Raw genomic sequence first — 18,513 nt, 5'->3', positions numbered from 1 at the left:
TATCCCTAAACCTCTTTTCGTTCAAGCGTCGGCTTTTGTAATGGAAACAAATTATCTTTTAGTACCTACTTGTGGCAGCCAAATTAGGGATGGTCATTGTTGCAATTGATGGCAATAGTGCAACTGATAATGGATAGTGGCATAGTATGCAATGGATGACCATCAATGATTTTACCTGTCGATAGTCCTCCATTTTCTTTGACTGATTGGCCTGTGAGCCAATCAAAATATGTTGGAGGAGCTTCACAGTTGTCGGGGGTGGAGCTATGCTCTGTGTCTTGGACCCTTCGGGGGGAGAAAATAACCATTTGTTTATGCTTGACATCCATGGAGGAAAACCATCTGGTTCTTCTCCTGGGTTTGTTCATGGTTGCAGTATCAATGTTTAGTGACTGCACTGCTGCACAAGTGGTACAATTTCTTACCTGACCAGTTCTTGCCACAAAAACAGCCACCATCTTCTTGGCCACACTGTTCTCAAGTGACTGCGGAACTCCATCTGGTGCCCACTGGAATGGCTGTCCTCGTAGTCAAAACTGTAGATCCAGGATTCATCACAACTAATATCCCAGTCAGTCTGAGCAACTGCCATCAAACCTTGCAAGTATATTGTGGAACCGAGTCACTCAAGCCTCCTTCTTCTGCACTCAGAGCGGCTGAGGAGGCAACCAGTGAGCAGAATCCTTGCTCAGGCCAAGCTTTTTGTGGTGTGTAATTGGCTGCATCCTCATAAGATGCCTAGGTCCTTCCCTAACTTTTCCACAGTAACCCTGGTATCCACCTCCGCTGGCCCACACTTCAGTAATGTTGTCCTCTGTGATGGTGGCCTCCAGTGGCAAAGTTTTACAAATACAGTGGTTTGGGACGATACTTCCTCCACAGAATCGGCTTGTAGTCCACCAAAACTAACCTCTCGGACCACTTTTGTAGTCCTAGATCTCTGTGGCCTTTGAGCTCCATAATGCCGTTGTGAAGGAAGTGTTTCTTCTATATGGCTCTGTGTCTTAACATTTCACAAGAACTTTAGTCAAAGTTTATAGGACAGACTATTTCTAGGGTCGGGTATGAGATTCGAGCATACACACTGCGGCAACTTGATGGACTGACACATTTTTTGCAGGCATGCTAACCCTTCTTCTCACTCTTCTGCACCCTAACCTGGGAACACCGTGGTAATGCAGGGGTTAGCTGTGGTATCAAACACATGTGCAGTACTGTACTTCTCTCTGACACTATTACATCATAGAGATGGCAGCTGTAACACTTCAAGTTGAAGGTTGCGCTTCTCTGCATACTATGGGTCTTAGTGCTGCAGTGTGTACAGAGGGCTACACTCCTAACATTTTAATTACTGATGGGTTGGAGACCTCCAAAATGTTTGCCATAAGAATGGGTACAGTGTTAAGGCCCCCATGCACTATTACAGGGGCAGTGAATGGAATTGCATGTGATACATCCGATGCAAAATGACTACATTTTATGTATCATGTGCGATATAGCTGCTGGAGCGCCAGGCGGCCAGTGGTGTAACTACTTATTGTATACACACACACACACACAACCCCTGCATTATGCCCGTACCTTGCCTGCCGTCTCTCCCGGCACCGGCTCCTGCTGCTCTAATGAAAAGTGACACTTAGAAAATGGCATACTGCAGACCGTTTTTAAGGTTGCTAGAGGAGGCCACCACCTCCTCTAGCATCCTCAAAAACTGTCTGCAGTATGGGGCCAGCCATTTTCTAAGTGTCACTTTTCATTATAGCAGCAGGAGCCGGCGCCGGAACTGTGACCGCAGACAGATGCGGCAGGCAGGTACCGGCAGACAGCAGCGGGTAACTATAACCCCAGCGCCCACACTTTCTCTGCGCCTTCCTGCCACCGCTATAGTTACGCCACTGCAGGCGGCTACCTTGCAGAGAGTTGCGATACCGCGGCTAAGTGTATAGCCACCTTTTAGGTTGAACCCTGCTTGCTGACATGCTAAAAATGCGTTTTTTATCTGTCTACCTTACAATTTCAAATCTGATGTTAAAGTCTGGTTCAACCTCACACTGTTGCCGTTTCGTGGTTGACTATTCAATTGTCATAATCTGACTTACTATCCCTTCCATTGGACTTCTCTGTTGCAAATTAAGCTCTACTTCTCCATTAACATTATTGGATGGCTCTGCTGGAACACCGTATGCCAGCTGCAGTATCCTAAAATAGAAGACTACTGTTGTGCCTGTCACTGTATATACTGGCCATTATTATGGTTGGGCACGTTTCTTCGTATGGCACAGGGCTTATTACTTCCACAGACCATATTGGTATGTTTGCTGAGTAGGTTTTATTTGCTAATGGTATGTTTTGGGGACTTGTGGATTCCGTTTAAAACAAGTTGCAAAAAAAAAAAAATCTAACTTTCATTCTGATAGGCTGTGCTGAATTCAAAAAGTTTGGCGCTTAGTTCAGTATAAACATCTTAGCCATCGCTGCACCTAGATGGTATGATTAAATGCTTATTTATTTTTATGCTTGCGTAAGAAGTATAAAGACCAATCAACAACATCGCCTACACAGTTATGTCAAGAAAGTTTAAAGGGCAAAGTAAAGCTTCTGCACAATGCTGCCTTTATTTGTGGGCATCCTTTTTTTTTTTTACCTTTTTCTTGTTTTGGATTTTCAGGTGTATTAAGTTGCCAGTGTTGTCACTCCCTCATTTTCATGACCCTGATGTTGGTTGAGGAGTGTTAACTTGCAGAGTTCTAATGCAGCGACTGGCGTGGGAATTGTCTTTCTGGCAGGGGTTACTGGGATACACTATTTTACCCAAAGGCTGCTACCTTTCTGCTATGTGATCACACTAGTGATGGAACAAATCCCATTCCCTTAAATCCAAAACTTGTTGTCGCGCTTTTTCTATGCGTCGTTCGTGCTTTCGCTCTTCTCCCAGTCCTGTCCGGGGGGTCTCCGTCACCTCCCTGGTGCCTCCTTCTCCCCTCACGCCGAGGACAGCTAAGCGTGGCTGTACCCGGCGCCGCCTCCTCCCCACTGCAGCCGGAAGGACGTCCGTCTGCCTTGCTAGGGGGAGGAGGGGTTTACCTTCCAGGTCCAGGAGGACCTGCAGTAAGGTAAGCCAGAGGGGGGGGGGGGGGGGGGGGAGACGTGGGGTGGCGGGTGGCCAATAGAAGCTCATAGGCTTCTGGCGATACCCTGCCCTGCGGAAACATGGCGGCGGGGTGTTAGTACATATGAAAATGCGGTAAAACGGGGGGTTTACAGCATTTCCGGTTTAGTACATCCCGCCCATACAGATTTATCTGTTCAATCTTTCTGATGGGAACAAAAATCTGGGATGTACAGTATGAGAGGAAATCACTCCCAAACACTGGAAAATGGATAAAAATTATTATTCGGTTTAATTTGATAAATCAAACCACTTTTACCAATTTATCTGAATTACTATTTGTTTGTTTGTTTGTTTGTTTGTTTGTTCAGCATTTGGGAGCAAATAGATGATTCTTATTTGCTCCCATACATTGCCAGATTTTTGTTCCCACCAGATAGATTGGACAGCTAAATCTGTAGGTGTGTACCTGGCCAATCTTTCTGGAATTAAAATCTAGTGAAATCACGCCATCTGTAGGCCCCATTAGTATAGAGACCCCTTCATTACTGTAACCATTCAGTTTTGCTGGAAGTTGCCAAGTGGTTTTTCTTATTTTTCCTTGCAGTGCAATGTGTTTAATTCTGCAGCTTGCGAGGGGTAGGTAATACCGACAGGAAACAGACGTTTTAGGTTGGTAAGAAGCTTTTTCTTTAAACAAAGGAAGTCTTCTCCCGTATTTCTGTATTTTTCCAGAAGCTGTAATTGTCACTTGTTTTTATACTGGGCTGGTCACTGGGAATGCTGTGTTCTTGCAGCATTAGATAAGCATACATTTCCTTTTTAATAAACCACAGTAATATCTTGTTTTAAAAAAAAAAATTAACTGCAGCTGGAAAAGCAGATTATAGTGACACCCATACAAGCGCTCCTTCGCCATAACTTTGTGGTTGTAGCATTTGACGGAATGGATTATATACTTTTAATTCCATCGATGATATACAACCACTTCGAGGCCGCTGTGTTACTGTATGTGCCCCTTTCTAGTCTTGGGTGGGAGACGTTGCTACCACACGGATTGCATGGGTTTAGATCCGTGCTGCAAACAAAGGGGGATGTGTCAAATCTTCTAAAGAGGACATGACCGTCGGCGTTTAGCGGTCATCTTATTCAATTCACTTGATAAGTGATAACTAGAAGCCAGTTGGTTGCTATGGGCAGTATACAAACTAGGCAGATTACAATATGGCAGCCAGCATAACTGGGCATATTTATGTGAGATACAGAATGCTCCCATTCTAAAGGGGACAGGTTGGAGAAGATGCAGTGGGTTGGATGGTAGGGATCATGCAGTGGTCAAGTAGGCCTTAGGGCTATTTCGCACACCGGATTTAACCGGTCAGCAAAAAGCCGGACGGACTTTGTCTTGCTTTTTGCCTGACATTTGGGCCTTTCACAGGCTTCGGCTCCGTGAGCCGGTGCAGTGTGAATTTGGGGGCGGGAATTACAGTGATGTCCGGTTGGGGGAAGGGGGGAGTGAAAATCGCACACCAAACGACAGGTGTGTGAGAGGCTCCCATTGTCCTCTGCATACACTAACCTGATAGGACAGCCACGGCCAAGCAGCCGTCCTTTCCGGTGGTTCGATCCGGCTACTTCCCAACGGCTGGGCCATATGAAAGGACACAGTAGCTGCCCCTTGTGAGTTATGTATGCTGCATGGCTTTTGGCGCGTCAGCGTTAAGGCCCACATACATTTGTGCGGCTTATCGGAGCCCTAAAGTCGGATGCGATTTCCCTCGAACTCCCCGGTAACTTTCCAGGTAGCAGGATCGCATAAGATAACACTGTATGCGGTACTTTTCCATAGGATGTATCTTATGCGATCCCAGTCTTTGCTGCCAGATACAATAAATCTTTGTGGCAGCTATGGCGATCTCTGGCTGCGATCGGAATCTGAGGTAAAACCCATACGATTTGACGCTATTCACATGATTTCTCATCGCGATGCGTCAATCTGGGGAAAAGGGCCCAAATTGCACTAGGACATGGGCATTTTTTAGAAAATACTTTGAGTTGTGAGGGGGATGCATTGGTCTCCATGGAGGTTAGTAGTGGATGAGAGAAAATATTCTCTAGTTTAGGGCAGTGGTTCCCAAACTGTGCGCCATGGCTCCCTGGGATATTATGGTGGTCCATGTCAAATTCACATTATTTATGACCAATGTAATAGGGAAATTGTGGACAAACAGAAGTGAATCCTGTCCATTTACACATAACTGATCCCAAGGATGAGATATATAAACATAATTTACTTACTTAAAAAAAAAAAAATGGGGTGGCATGAAAAAAATTCTGGTACTCTGAGGTGCTGTGATTTAAAAACGTTTAGGAACCACTGGTTTAGGGAGAACAAAGAAGTCTTGAGGTGAGAAACCTAGGTGAGGGGGGGGGAGACACTTAGGGAGAAATTTACTAATGGAAATTTGTAAAAAATAGGTGTAAAAATAGGTGTATTTGTATCCAGAAATACACTTATTTTTGAAATTTACTATCCCGAAAATACGGCAATTCGTGTTCGTATTGATGTGCTATCAATACGAATATGAATTGCCGTATTTTCGGGATAGAAAACGTTAAAAATAAGTGTATTTCTGGATACAAATACACCTATTTTTACACCTATTTTTTACAAATTTCCTTTAGTAAATTTCCCCCTTAATGTCAGGGGGAACGGAATGTCAGGGGGAACGGAGAAGCAGAATCTGTGTGAAGTAGTGATATCTTTCCAATGATTTGAATCTCCCCTGTGAGACACTTTAAGGGGGGGGGGGGGGGGGGGGACTTCCCTAGAGCACTTTCTGAATGTATTTTTATTATGGTCGAAATACTGTACACCCATATTTCTGTGTAGCATATAATACTGGCTAGAACTTAGGTCCTGAATGTGGCAATGCTAGAATATGTGAGGGTCACTGGAAAGGCCTTGAAGTGTGATTGTTGCCTATGTGAGCTGGCTTACTATAAATCTTTTGTAGGAATTTATGTTTCACTAACGTCCTTGATGGGATACTGGGAATGGTCTTAAGACATTGGGTATTAGAGGGTATCCGCAGGAGACAGGCACATCTATAACTTTGAAGCTGGGTGTGCTGGCTCCTCCCCTCTGATTCCCCACCCAGGAACCAGTTTAGAAAAATGTGCCCTCAGGAGAGGATGCACACTGCTGGAGCTCCAGAGAGTTTGTCTTCAGTTTATTTTCTTTTATTATTTTGGGGTTACTGTGTTGGACTTCACAGTATCCCTGCTTCGAGGGAGTCAGTTGAGGAGGGTTCAGCTGCAGGCCTCTTAAGGTACCGAGCTGTCCCTGCTGCAGGACCACTGTCCTGAGAGGGTGTTTGTACTCACGGGCATTGCGCTGCAGTGATACTCACCCCCAGCATGCCGCACACTCCTGACACAGTCCGAAGACGTCTGTGGTGAGTAGAAACCGGGGTCCCCACAGTGGGGTACCCCGGCTCATTGTGCGGCAAGATGGCGGCGGCGGCAGACGCGGTACCCTGCACAGGGGCTGCGCAGACCCCCTGTCACAAACTGGCTGCGGGTGACAGTCCCTGGGCTACCAGGGCAGATCCCACTATAAAACGCTGTTCAGTGTGAGGGCGCCATTAAAACTGACAGCCAGCGCCAGTATAAAGATCAGTGAAGCCCCTGCGCCATCACAGGGGGGCGGGGCTTCAGCGGAGCGAGGCCAGAGCTCTGAGCGCGCATACACTACTTCCTGCTTCTCCCTGGGCGCCATTACTGTCTCCAGATCACTCCTCAGCGGTGAGGTGTTGGACAGAGGAAATCTGCAGAAAACAGCAAGTGTATTTAGCGCTAAGATCGCTTAATTGATCACACTGTTCTGTGTTTATGCGTGTTACCAACTCCTAAATAGGAGTTAAGGTTGTACAGGGTGTGCTGGTCTCCTCAGTGTAATCTGAGCGCTCCCCCACGTGCTTGTTAAGCTACACACTTCCAGTGATAGAGCTCACACATATATAGCTGCTATACACTGCACACTGAATATATATATATATTTATTTCATTGTGATTGTGGTGTGTTTGTGGAAAAAAGGTTACTTATTCCTTCAACATGGTGAGGAAGTTAACCTGTCTCATTTGCAGCAGCAGGTTTGTGCCTAAATCCACCTCACAGATTACTTGTGAGGAATGCATGTCCACTCAAACGAGTGGGACAGGGGGTTCATCCCAGATTACTCCTCAATCAGACTCACAGGAGCCTGAATGGGCGGCAGGCATTAAAACCATGCTGCAGGCAGTGTCAACACAATTGGCTGCAAATACAATGCAGACCAAACAGGTGCAGCAGGACTTAACAGTTTTAGCCGCACGGGTGGATAATATAAGCACCACCACGGGCCAGTCACGGAAGCGTGCTGCGACCGCCATGTTGCCTGATTCAGATGATGATCTACAGGCGGGTGACGACACAGATGATAATGTGGACGACGGGGCTCTGATCCCTGATTCACAGTCATCTCTTAGAGGCCCAGAACCTCTTATTACAGCAATAAGAGAAGTGTTCGACCTTCCTTTAGCAGACATGCAGGAAGGTGACCCGTTCTTTGGGTCCCAAAGGAAACAGCAAATTGTTTATCCTGAACAAGTTGACCTTGATGAGACGTTTAAGGAGGCTTGGAAACAACCTGAAAAGCGTTTCCAACTGTCTAAAAGGTTTAAGTCCAATTTTCCCTTTGATCCCGCCACTAGAGCGGTGTGGGAAGAGCCTCCGGTTGTGGATGCATCAGTGTCCAGACTGTCCAAGAAGGTGGTTCTCCCCGTCCCAGGGGCAGCAACACTCAAGGATAGTACAGACAAAAAACTGGATACTACCCTTAAGTCCATGTACACTGCGAGTGGGGCGTCTCAGAGACCTGTCCTCGCCAGTTGTTGGATGGCTAAGTCCATTTATACATGGGCTTCTCAAATCCAGGAAGGCATGCTGGCCGATATGTCAATGGCGCAGGTCGGAGAGAGACTTCGCCATATCCAGGATACTGCAAAGATCCTGTGTGACACGCAGAAGGAGCTTGGAGCTATAAATGCTCGCTCTTCCGCAATGGCGGTTTCAGGCCGCAGGGCCCTCTGGTTAAGACAGTGGGTAGCTGATCCAGAGTCTAAACGTAGCGTGGAAAGTTTGCCTTTTAAGGGAGAAAAGTTATTTGGTAGTGAACTTGACGACCTTATATCCAAGGCTACAGCCGGCAAGTCGAATGACTCGGGTTCCGACCCTGGAGTCACTTGCGAGGTGGGGGGTCGCCTGTCAGCTTTCAGCCAAGTATGGTCAGTCTCTCACCTGGATTCCTGGGTGAGAGATCTTATTACCAACGGCTACAGGTTGGAATTCGAAAAACCTCCCCCTCACAGGTTCTTCAAATCAGGTCTGCCGGCTCTACATGCAGACCGAGTGAACCTGCAGCAGGCAATACAACGCCTGCTGACGTCACAGGTTATCACACCTGTCCCATTGCAGGAACAAGGAAGGGGTTACTATTCCAATCTGTTCCTCGTGCCGAAGCCGGACGGCTCGGTGCGCCCCATTTTAAATTTAAAGTCACTAAACCCTTTTTTAAGGGTTTACAAATTCAAGATGGAGTCCCTCCGGGCAGTAATAGCAACCCTGGAGGAGGGAGAGTTCTTAGCATCGCTGGATGTAAAGGACGCCTACCTCCACATACCAATATGGGGTCCACATCAGGCTTTCCTGAGGTTTGCGCTGAAAGATCTGCACTTTCAATTCAGAGCGCTGCCATTCGGCCTGTCATCAGCGCCGCGTGTGTTCACGAAGGTGATGGCAGAAATGATGGTACTGCTCAGGAGGTCGGGTGTCAACATTATCCCTTACCTGGACGACTTGCTGATCAAAGCAAGGTCGGAACAGGTCCTGCTGCAGGATATAGCAAAGACCAGGCAGATTTTATCCGAGCATGGGTGGATCCTAAATATCCCCAAGTCCTCCCTGACGCCGTCGCGTCGTATCCTCTTTCTAGGAATGTTCCTGGATACAGAGTTGAAAAGGATTTTCCTCCCTCGGGAGAAGATGGAAGCCATACAATCCCTGGTGATGGTGATTTTGGCAAAGCCTCAGGTGTCGGTTCACCAATGCATCCAGCTATTGGGCAGGATGGTGGCCACATTCGAGGCCATTCAGTTTGGACGCTTTCATACCAGGGTGTTCCAACTGGATCTGTTGGCAAAATGGTCGGGCTCTCATCTCCTGATGTACAAGAGGATTTCTCTGTCGCATCAGTCCCGGCAGTCCCTTCTATGGTGGACTCAGGAGTCGAACCTGCTTGCAGGTCGGAGATTTGGCATCCAGGATTGGGTGCGACTCACGACAGATGCGAGTCTGCAGGGATGGGGTGCTGTGACCATGGACAGGACCTTTCAAGGTCAGTGGACTCGGTGGGAAGCGAGACTCCACATCAATATCCTGGAGCTGAGAGCTGTATACTATGCAGTGTTACAAGCCCAGGATCTCCTCCAAGGTCGGGCGCTCCAGATACAGTCCGACAATGCCACAACTGTGGCCTACATAAATCGCCAGGGAGGCACAAAAAGCAGGACTTGCATGAAGGAAGCTTCCAAGATCCTGACCTGGGCGGAAACGTACGTGGTGGCTCTGTCGGCCATCTTTATCCCGGGTGTGGACAATTGGGAGGCGGACTTCCTAAGTCGTCACGCCCTCCACCCCGGGGAATGGAGCCTGAATTCACAGGTGTTTGCAGCAATTGCGGACCGTTGGGGCCAGCCATCGATAGATCTGATGGCATCCCGGTTAAACCACAAAGTCCCCATGTACTGCACAAGGACCAGGGATCCCAGCGCAGTGGCAATAGACGCCCTGACAATTCCATGGGTGTTTCCCTTGGTGTATCTGTTTCCACCCATACCGCTTCTGACAAGAGTTCTAAAAAGGGTTCGAAGTCAGGGAGTGGAAGCCATTCTGGTGGCTCCGGACTGGCCAAGAAGGGCTTGGTTCTCGGATCTACAGAGCCTGCTGATCGAGGATCCTTGGCCCCTGCCTCTAAGGAGAGATCTACTCACACAAGGCCCTTGCGTCTTCCAAGATTTAGGGCGGCTACGTTTGTCGGCGTGGAGGCTGAGCGGAAAATCTTAGCTCAGAAGGGTCTGCATTCATCAGTTATCACCACGATGATTCAGGCCAGAAAGCCGGTAACAAACACCCACTACTACAAGATCTGGAGGAAGTACGTGGGTTGGTGCGAGGAGCAGAAGGTCCCCCCGGCGAAGTTTAACCTGAACAGGTTATTGTGCTTCTTACAAGCGGGATTGGATTTGGGTCTCCGTCTGGGCTCACTAAAAGTCCAGATCTCGGCCCTGTCCATATTCTTCCAAAAGAAATTGGCTACCATCCCGGAAGTACAAACATTCCTTCAGGGAGTGCTTCACATCCAGCCTCCCTTTGTACCTCCTACACCTCCTTGGAGTTTGGATGTTGTTCTTAATTTTCTTCAATCCTCCTGGTTTGAACCCTTGGAGTCGATAGAATTGCGGTATATCACCTGGAAGGCGGTGGTCCTTTTGGCCCTAGCCTCGGCTAGAAGAGTGTCCGAATTGGGAGCTCTCTCCTGTAAGAGCCCCTATCTAATTTTTCACTCAGACAGAGCGGAGTTGAGAACTAACCCGCGATTTCTTCCTAAGGTGATCTCTTCCTTTCACCTTAATCAGCCAATTGTAGTCCCGTCTGCATCTAGTTCACCGGATATTCCGGTATCCCTGGATGTTGTGCGTGTCTTGCGTGTGTATGTCCAGAGGACGTCAAGAATCAGGAAGACAGATTGTCTATTCATTCTCTATGACGCACAAAAGAAAGGACACCCTGCATCAAAGCAATTCATTGCTAGATGGATTAGGACCACAATCCAACAAGCCTATGTGACGGCAGGCATGCCGACACCTCCGGTTTTAAAGGCTCATTCCACCAGATCGGTGGGCGCATCCTGGGCGGCTGCTCGGGGTGTGTCAGCTCTGCAGCTCTGTAGAGCTGCTACATGGTCAGGGCAACACACCTTTGTAAAATTTTACAAGTTTGATGCCTTAGCCAAAGAAGATACCCAGTTTGGGCAGGCGGTACTGCAGCAGTCTCCGCACGTACCCTCCCGTTCTGGAAGCTTTGGGACATCCCCAATGTCTTAAGACCATTCCCAGTATCCCATCAAGGACGTTAGTGAAAATAGGAATTTAATACCTACCGGTAATTCCTTTTCACGTAGTCCTTATGGGATACTGGGCGCCCGCCCTGTGCGGGGGTCTGGCTGCAGCTTTATTCTGCTTATAAAGTTCAGAAGTTAACCTATGGTCTTCTGGTTCTAAGGTCTAGTTCAGTGACCTTGTTAAGGAAAATCCATCCAGTTGGTGGTATTATAGTTGTTTTTTATTTTGTATGAATGCGGGTGTGCTGGCATAAATCTCACCACACTATTCACACTTATGTTTACATAGGTGACATACAAGTTATTCCTCTCATATGTACATTCTCCTTCGGGCACAGTTTTTCATTAACTGGTTCCTGGGTGGGGAATCAGAGGGGAGGAGCCAGCACACCCAGCTTCAAAGTTATAGATGTGCCTGTCTCCTGCGGATACCCTCTAATACCCAATGTCTTAAGACCATTCCCAGTATCCCATAAGGACTACGTGAAAAGGAATTACCGGTAGGTATTAAATTCCTATTTTTTTACTTTTATTATACAGCCGAGCCATGGTTTGTTTTGGTGCACAAATAAAAATAAACTTTGTTTATTGTGGATTTTTGTTCTTCCTGGTAATGCCATAATAGAACACAATACTTATCAGACCTCCTTTTTTTTCCCTGCTTGGTAATTTTCCCATCTCACTGGATAGAGGAAGTAGAAGCTTTCACTCAGGTGGATGCTGCCATCTTGAGGTTGTGCTGTGTAATTACCTTTTTTTGTTTCGTTGCATAAGATTACCCTTACACATCTTGCACTGAAGCATTAATGAGGGAAAGGTGTATATTGCAGGGTGACGTTACTATGCCAAAGAAGATAAGTGCCCAAATAGCAAGGGCATGCTGGGATATGTAGTTCCACAGTAGCCGGAGGGCCACGTGGTGAATAACATGTCAATCTGTATCTATGTGCTAAAGGAATTATACATGCTGTTTTCTTGGTCCTTGTTATCCCCTGAATCTTTGATCTTTTGAGATCGTTCTTAACCTAATACACAGTGATAAAGTAAGGGGCTGCCCCTTTCATTTTGATTTTACTTGTGGGTACTGGAGCATGACCAGAGTCCATATTGACATCAGTTCAAGGTTCATTTAATTATTTATTACCAGTTGCTTATATAGCGTGCATATATTCAGAAGTGCTGTACAGGAATCACATACACTGGATCAAGATGAGGTCTTGGTCTTCTGTTTTTGAACAGGTCACAGCATACCAGGTACACCGTATAGGCAAGTATAGTTACAGCTAGCAGCATACAGGTAATCACAGCATAGATCAAACTCTTCAGAAAGCTCCAGTGGTCCACACCCCGGCCTATCATTTGGGCAGCTATACCGCCATCCATGACCTCCTTCCTTGGAAACACTTTTATTATGAAACCGCAGGTGCTGCTAATCAGCCCAACCGTGATCAGTTTAAACCCTTGATTGGATCTTCCACATTACTTTTATGTGTAAAGGTCCATACGCACTGGGCAACTATGCCTATGGACAGCGATGATGGCGTTCATCGCTGCGGGGAAAGCCGCTCAGTGCATACACACTGAGGAGCTTTCCCCCTGCCCGGCGCTGATGGAGGGGGGGGGGGACGGCGTTGCATAGTAGACCGCTTTGCAAAGCCGTCCTAAAAGCCGCTCATCTGTTGGTATAACCAGCAGATGAACGGCTTTCCCGGCGATGTTGCGGAAGCGCGCAGCAGAGCTCATCGCCGGGGCGTACACACTGGGCGGCTTTGAACTGAAAGCCGCTCAAACATGCTGTTTTGAGCGCCTTTCAGCTCAGTCGCCCAGTGTGTATGGGCCTTAACGATGCTGTCCCTGCCACAATGGTTTAAGTCTAGATGCAGCACTTGACATAGATGAAGCACGGTGCTCCTACACGGTTCTAGATGTACATAGAGGCACAATGCACAGAGTGTAGTGATACAGTACGCGATCAGGTGTCCTGACAATCTCACTGATCCGGTCTATCTGGAGTGCAGTGATAGACAGTGCAGACCTCAGGCAGTCGCTACAGGGCTGTATGCAGAGCAGACTGGATTGGATGCACACAGACTTTTCATTAGCTGAAGTATGGGAAGCGGATACTCCGGTGCATGCCTTTTATTCAAAGCTGGGTGTCATGCATAATCCCTATCAGAATACTGGCCTTTATTGCATCCAGTGGTGGTTCTTACCTCTGTGGAGGAGGGGGGAATGCTGTGATGCTGCCCCCCCACCTTCCGCTGCTGGTACTCGCCACCGCTGGTCTCTGCCTGTCCCGACCCCCGCTGCAGCAGCCCATAGGTAAAAACTGCCACTGATTGCATCCCTTGAGAGGCCGATTACTCGTCCCTTATGTTGCATTATGAGTGTTAATTATACACTGGATCTGTAGACTGACCGGTTCACTGTTGCTGTAACCCTTGGTTTATTTAGAGGTTACCACTATAGCTAAGTTTTCCATTAGCGCGGAGGGCAGAGTCTGACGGCGTCACACTTGGGACACTGATCATTGAGCTGATATTGATTTGAGCTAAGATGAATTTACACAGTGAATGGATCTTCAACCTCTACTGCCTAAAAATTTGTCTTTTGAAACATCCAAAACTAAAGTGTCACCTCACACCATAATACTGTACGTACCACATCATTGGTGTTCTGTGCCCAATTATTATTTCCACTAGAAATCAATTCTTTAAACGCTGCATGGGGCAGGCTGAAAGCTTTTACTGCCCACGTTGGATGTCTACCTCCAGGTCTTACAGTTGCCAAACTATTGTACTGCCTCCGTTTGCAGCACAGGAAACCGCTGGAGTGATTCATGTTTTCAGTAACTGCTGTTTACACCGGATTTCTGTGTTTAATACATGTCACGAGGTACTTCCTTTGTGATTTTGGGAAGCATTGTGCAGCTTTTATTTTAGTTTTTGTCCTATGGTTACTTTTCTACGCGGTGCTGAGTATTTGTCACAGGTGTGTGTGCTGTTCGAGGCCTGAGGTTTGTCACTGGTGACTTTCGCCATGGAGATATTCTCCTCTATATTTAGCTGCAATGGGGTCGGTGCTATAGATGCAGTGTCCTGCCAGGTGTATACGACTCACTCCTTCTGACTGTTTTTTGGGGTTTGTCTGTAGTTGCAGAGCACGGAGGAGGAACCGCACCAAGTTCCGCCCATAGGTCAGATGGCATCAGAAAAAATCGGCAAAGGTAAGAAGCTTGTTCCGTTTTACTTTGCAGTCCCCCTTTTGTGTGATCATTGTCGCGCTGTGAAACATGCTTCAAGCACCAGCGACGGTTACAGACCTTAGACATGTTCACCATCAATCAACAGATTGTAATGATTGCTGCGTTCTAGATCATGTGGGGGGAGAGGAGTAGTTCTGAGCCTGCAACTGCCAGCTAGGTTTAATTAACCTTCTCCCCACTTCATTCCTACACCAGTAATACAGCATAGTACAGCCCTTAGCACAGCTTTCCACGCATCAATTGTAACGACTTTGAATACATCTGCGTCAGCTTGTGTTATATGCATTTATTTGTACATCACACACACACACACACACACACACACTGGCTTGCTGCTTTCTGCAGAGCCATAAGGGGAGATGTTTCAAGACTTGGAGAGAAAGTGGGGTCAAAGCAAGCAATTGGCCAACTGTCTTTTCAACTTTGCTAGATACATGATAGAAGCTGATTGCTTGCTTTGGGCACCTTCTACGCATCATCTCTCTCCATGGCTTGATACATCTCCATAGCATCCTAATGTGTGGTTCTTATTACCCTTTAGTCACAACCTCCGGTTAAGCAGCCTGTGGCGGGAGTGCTGGACGCTGTCTGAAGCGATAAATGAATATCCGTTTCTGTGTATAAAGTTGGTTTCATGTGTTTGAGTCTCCAGCTGTTGAACTACGCATACCTGCATGGTTTGCTATTTGGCCATGCTAAAACTCGCAGGGCATGCTGGGATGCGTAGTTCAACAGCTGGAGGGCCAAAGGAAAATCTATCTACATCAAAGTGTTATAAATACGTCAAGCCCATGCACACGTATGTGTTTTTCAATGTGGGGCTTTTTAGGACGGGTATGTTACATTAGATCTTTAATGTCTAGGGTAGACCCCTAAAGGTCAAAATGAAAGGTCGACGCGAGTTTCACTTTTTTGGGTGCCATTGTCGATATCTTAGCAATTAGTGTAGGGCAACCCCTTGTATGGCTCTCTTAGGTCGCCATGCTTCAGACCAGGTGCTTCGATGGGCCCCGCACTCTTAAATGTTCCCAGAGTCCATGTGGATAGTAAATGTATGAAAAATGAAAACATTTTTTTTAAATAAAACATTAACAGAGGGAATTATTAAGTCACCTGTAGCCAAGCATGGGTATACGTAAAACCCAAACGGTTTGTGCAGATTGGTGAAAGAGTTTGGAAAAGGCTCATGTAGACTACCACTGTTTAGAAAGAGCCACCCTGTTTGGTAAAATAATCCCCATAAATGTACCTGCTGCTATGCTGGTGTACCGTACACTCTCCTGGCATATAATGTGCTGGTGTACCGTACACTCTCCTGGCATATAATGTGCTGGTGTACCGTACACTCTCCTGGGCATACAATGTGCTGGTGTACCGTACACTCTCCTGGCATATAATGTGCTGGTGTACCGTACACTCTCCTGGGCATATAATGTGCTGGTGTACCGTACACTCTCCTGGGCATATAATGTGCTGGTGTACCGTACACTCTCCTGGGCATATAATGTGCTGGTGTACCGTACACTCTCCTGGCATATAATGTGCTGGTGTACCGTACACTCTCCTGGCATATAATGTGCTGGTGTACCGTACACTCTCCTGGCATATAATGTGCTGGTGTACCGTACACTCTCCTGGCATATAATGTGCTGGTGTACCGTACACTCTCCTGGGCATATAATGTGCTGGTGTACCGTACACTCTCCTGGGCATAGAACGTGCTGGTGTACCGTACACTCTCCTGGCATATAATGTGCTGGTGTACCGTACACTGTCCTTGGCATATAATGTGCTGGTGTACCGTACACTCTCCTGGGTATATAACGTGCTGGTGTACCGTACACTCTCCTGGGCATACAATGTGCTGGTGTACCGTACACTCTCCTGGCATATAATGTGCTGGTGTACCGTACACTCTCCTGGGTATATAACGTGCTGGTGTACCGTACACTCTTCTGGGCATATAACGTGCTGGTGGACCGTACACTCTCCTGGCATATAATGTGCTGGTGGACCGTACACTCTCCTGGGTATATAACGTGCTGGTGGACCGTACACTCTCCTGGGTATATAACGTGCTGGTGTACCGTACACTCTTCTGGGCATATAACGTGCTGGTGTACCGTACACTCTCCTGGGCATAGAACGTGCTGGTGTACCGTACACTCTCCTGGGCATATAACGCGCTGGTGTACCGTACACTCTCCTGGGCATATAACGTGCTGGTGTACCGTACACTCTCCTGGGCATATAAAGAGCTGGTGTACCGTACACTCCTCTGGGCATATAATGTGCTGGTGTACCGTACAATCTCCTTGGCATATAATGTGCTGGTGTACCGTACACTCTCCTGGGCATATAATGTGCTGGTGTACCGTACACTCTCCTGGGCATATAATGTGCTGGTGTACCGTACACTCTCCTGGGCATATAATGTGCTGGTGTACCGTACACTCTCCTGGGCATATAAAGTGCTGGTGTACCGTAAACTCTCCTGGCATATAACGTGCTGGTGTACCGTACACTCTCCTGGGCATATAACATGCTGGTGTACCGTACACTCTCCTGGGCATATAACGTGCTGGTGTACCGTACACTCTCCTGGGCATATAACGTGCTGGTGTACCGTACACTCTCCTGGGCATATAACGTGCTGGTGTACCGTACACTCTCCTGGGCATAGAACGTGCTGGTGTACCGTACACTCTCCTGGGCATAGAACGTGCTGGTGTACCGTACACTCTCCTGGGCATATAACGCGCTGGTGTACCGTACACTCTCCTGGGCATAGAACGTGCTGGTGTACCGTACACTCTCCTGGGCATAGAACGTGCTGGTGTACCGTACACTCTCCTGGGCATATAACGCGCTGGTGTACCGTACACTCTCCTGGGCATATAACGTGCTGGTGTACCGTACACTCTCTTGGGCATATAACGTGCTGGTGTACCGTACACTCTCCTGGGCATATAACGTGCTGGTGTACCGTACACTCTCTTGGGCATATAACGTGCTGGTGTACCGTACACTCCTCTGGGCATATAACGCGCTGGTGTACCGTACACTCCTCTGGGCATATAACGTGCTGGTGTACCGTACACTCTTCTGGGCATATAACGAGCTGGTGTACCGTACACTCTCCTGGGCATATAACGTGCTGGTGTACCGTACACTCTCCTGGGCATATAACGTGCTGGTGTACCGTACACTCTTCTGGGCATATAACGAGCTGGTGTACCGTACACTCTCCTGGGCATATAACGTGCTGGTGTACCGTACACTCTCTTGGGCATATAACGTGCTGGTGTACCGTACACTCTCCTGGGCATATAAAGAGCTGGTGTACCGTACACTCCTCTGGGCATATAACGTGCTGGTGTACCGTACACTCTCCTGGGCATATAACGTGCTGGTGTACCGTACACTCTCCTGGGCATATAACGTGCTGGTGTACCGTACACTCTCCTGGGCATATAACGTTTGCCATCCGTCATTTATGTGCTGAGCTTCTTTTTCCTTCATAAAAATAAAATGAACCTGGTGATGCCGGAATAAGGGTCTTTCTCTCCTTACAGATAATCTGCTAAGAACCGCTAGCCAGCATTCAGATAGCAGTGGATTTGCTGAAGACACGTCTGGTGACTGCCTCCTAAATTCTCTTCCAGTAAGGAATCATTTGCTAACATTACAGTTTTTTTATTGGTCCATTCACTCTCCTATAGTCTGTCAGGCAGATGTTTATAGATCCTTGTTTACAGCTGTAACCCCGCATACATTGGAATTGTAGGTGCCAAATGCTATGACCTCCAAATTGAGTCTGTTCCAATTTACTGTGCTTTGTACAAACTGTTGTTTTTATTTTATCCCTTTTTCCCAAGTGTGCATAGTTTTAGTGTGTGTGTGTGTGTGTGTTTGTG

At 47.4% G+C, this 18,513-nt stretch overlaps 1 protein-coding gene across 2 annotated transcripts in view; it reads left to right on the top strand.

Annotated features, from left to right (window-relative positions):
• The window catches only part of ITPRID2 (ITPR interacting domain containing 2), a 65,728-nt gene that overhangs the window by 34,084 nt on the left and 13,131 nt on the right, over positions 1-18,513 (top strand). For both annotated transcript variants that reach the window (XM_083154691.1, XM_083154690.1), the window contains exons 10-11: positions 14,485-14,557; positions 18,172-18,260. In XM_083154691.1, the coding sequence (XP_083010817.1) occupies positions 14,485-14,557; positions 18,172-18,260 (162 nt within the window). The remainder of the gene's footprint in view (positions 1-14,484; positions 14,558-18,171; positions 18,261-18,513) is intronic.

This window comes from Crinia signifera, chromosome 7, assembly GCF_055691185.1.
Source record: "Crinia signifera chromosome 7, ASM5569118v1, whole genome shotgun sequence".
Classification (NCBI taxonomy): domain Eukaryota; kingdom Metazoa; phylum Chordata; class Amphibia; order Anura; family Myobatrachidae; genus Crinia; species Crinia signifera.
The sequence above is the reverse complement of the archived record's forward strand: the minus strand, read 5'-3'. Positions and strand labels throughout refer to the sequence as shown.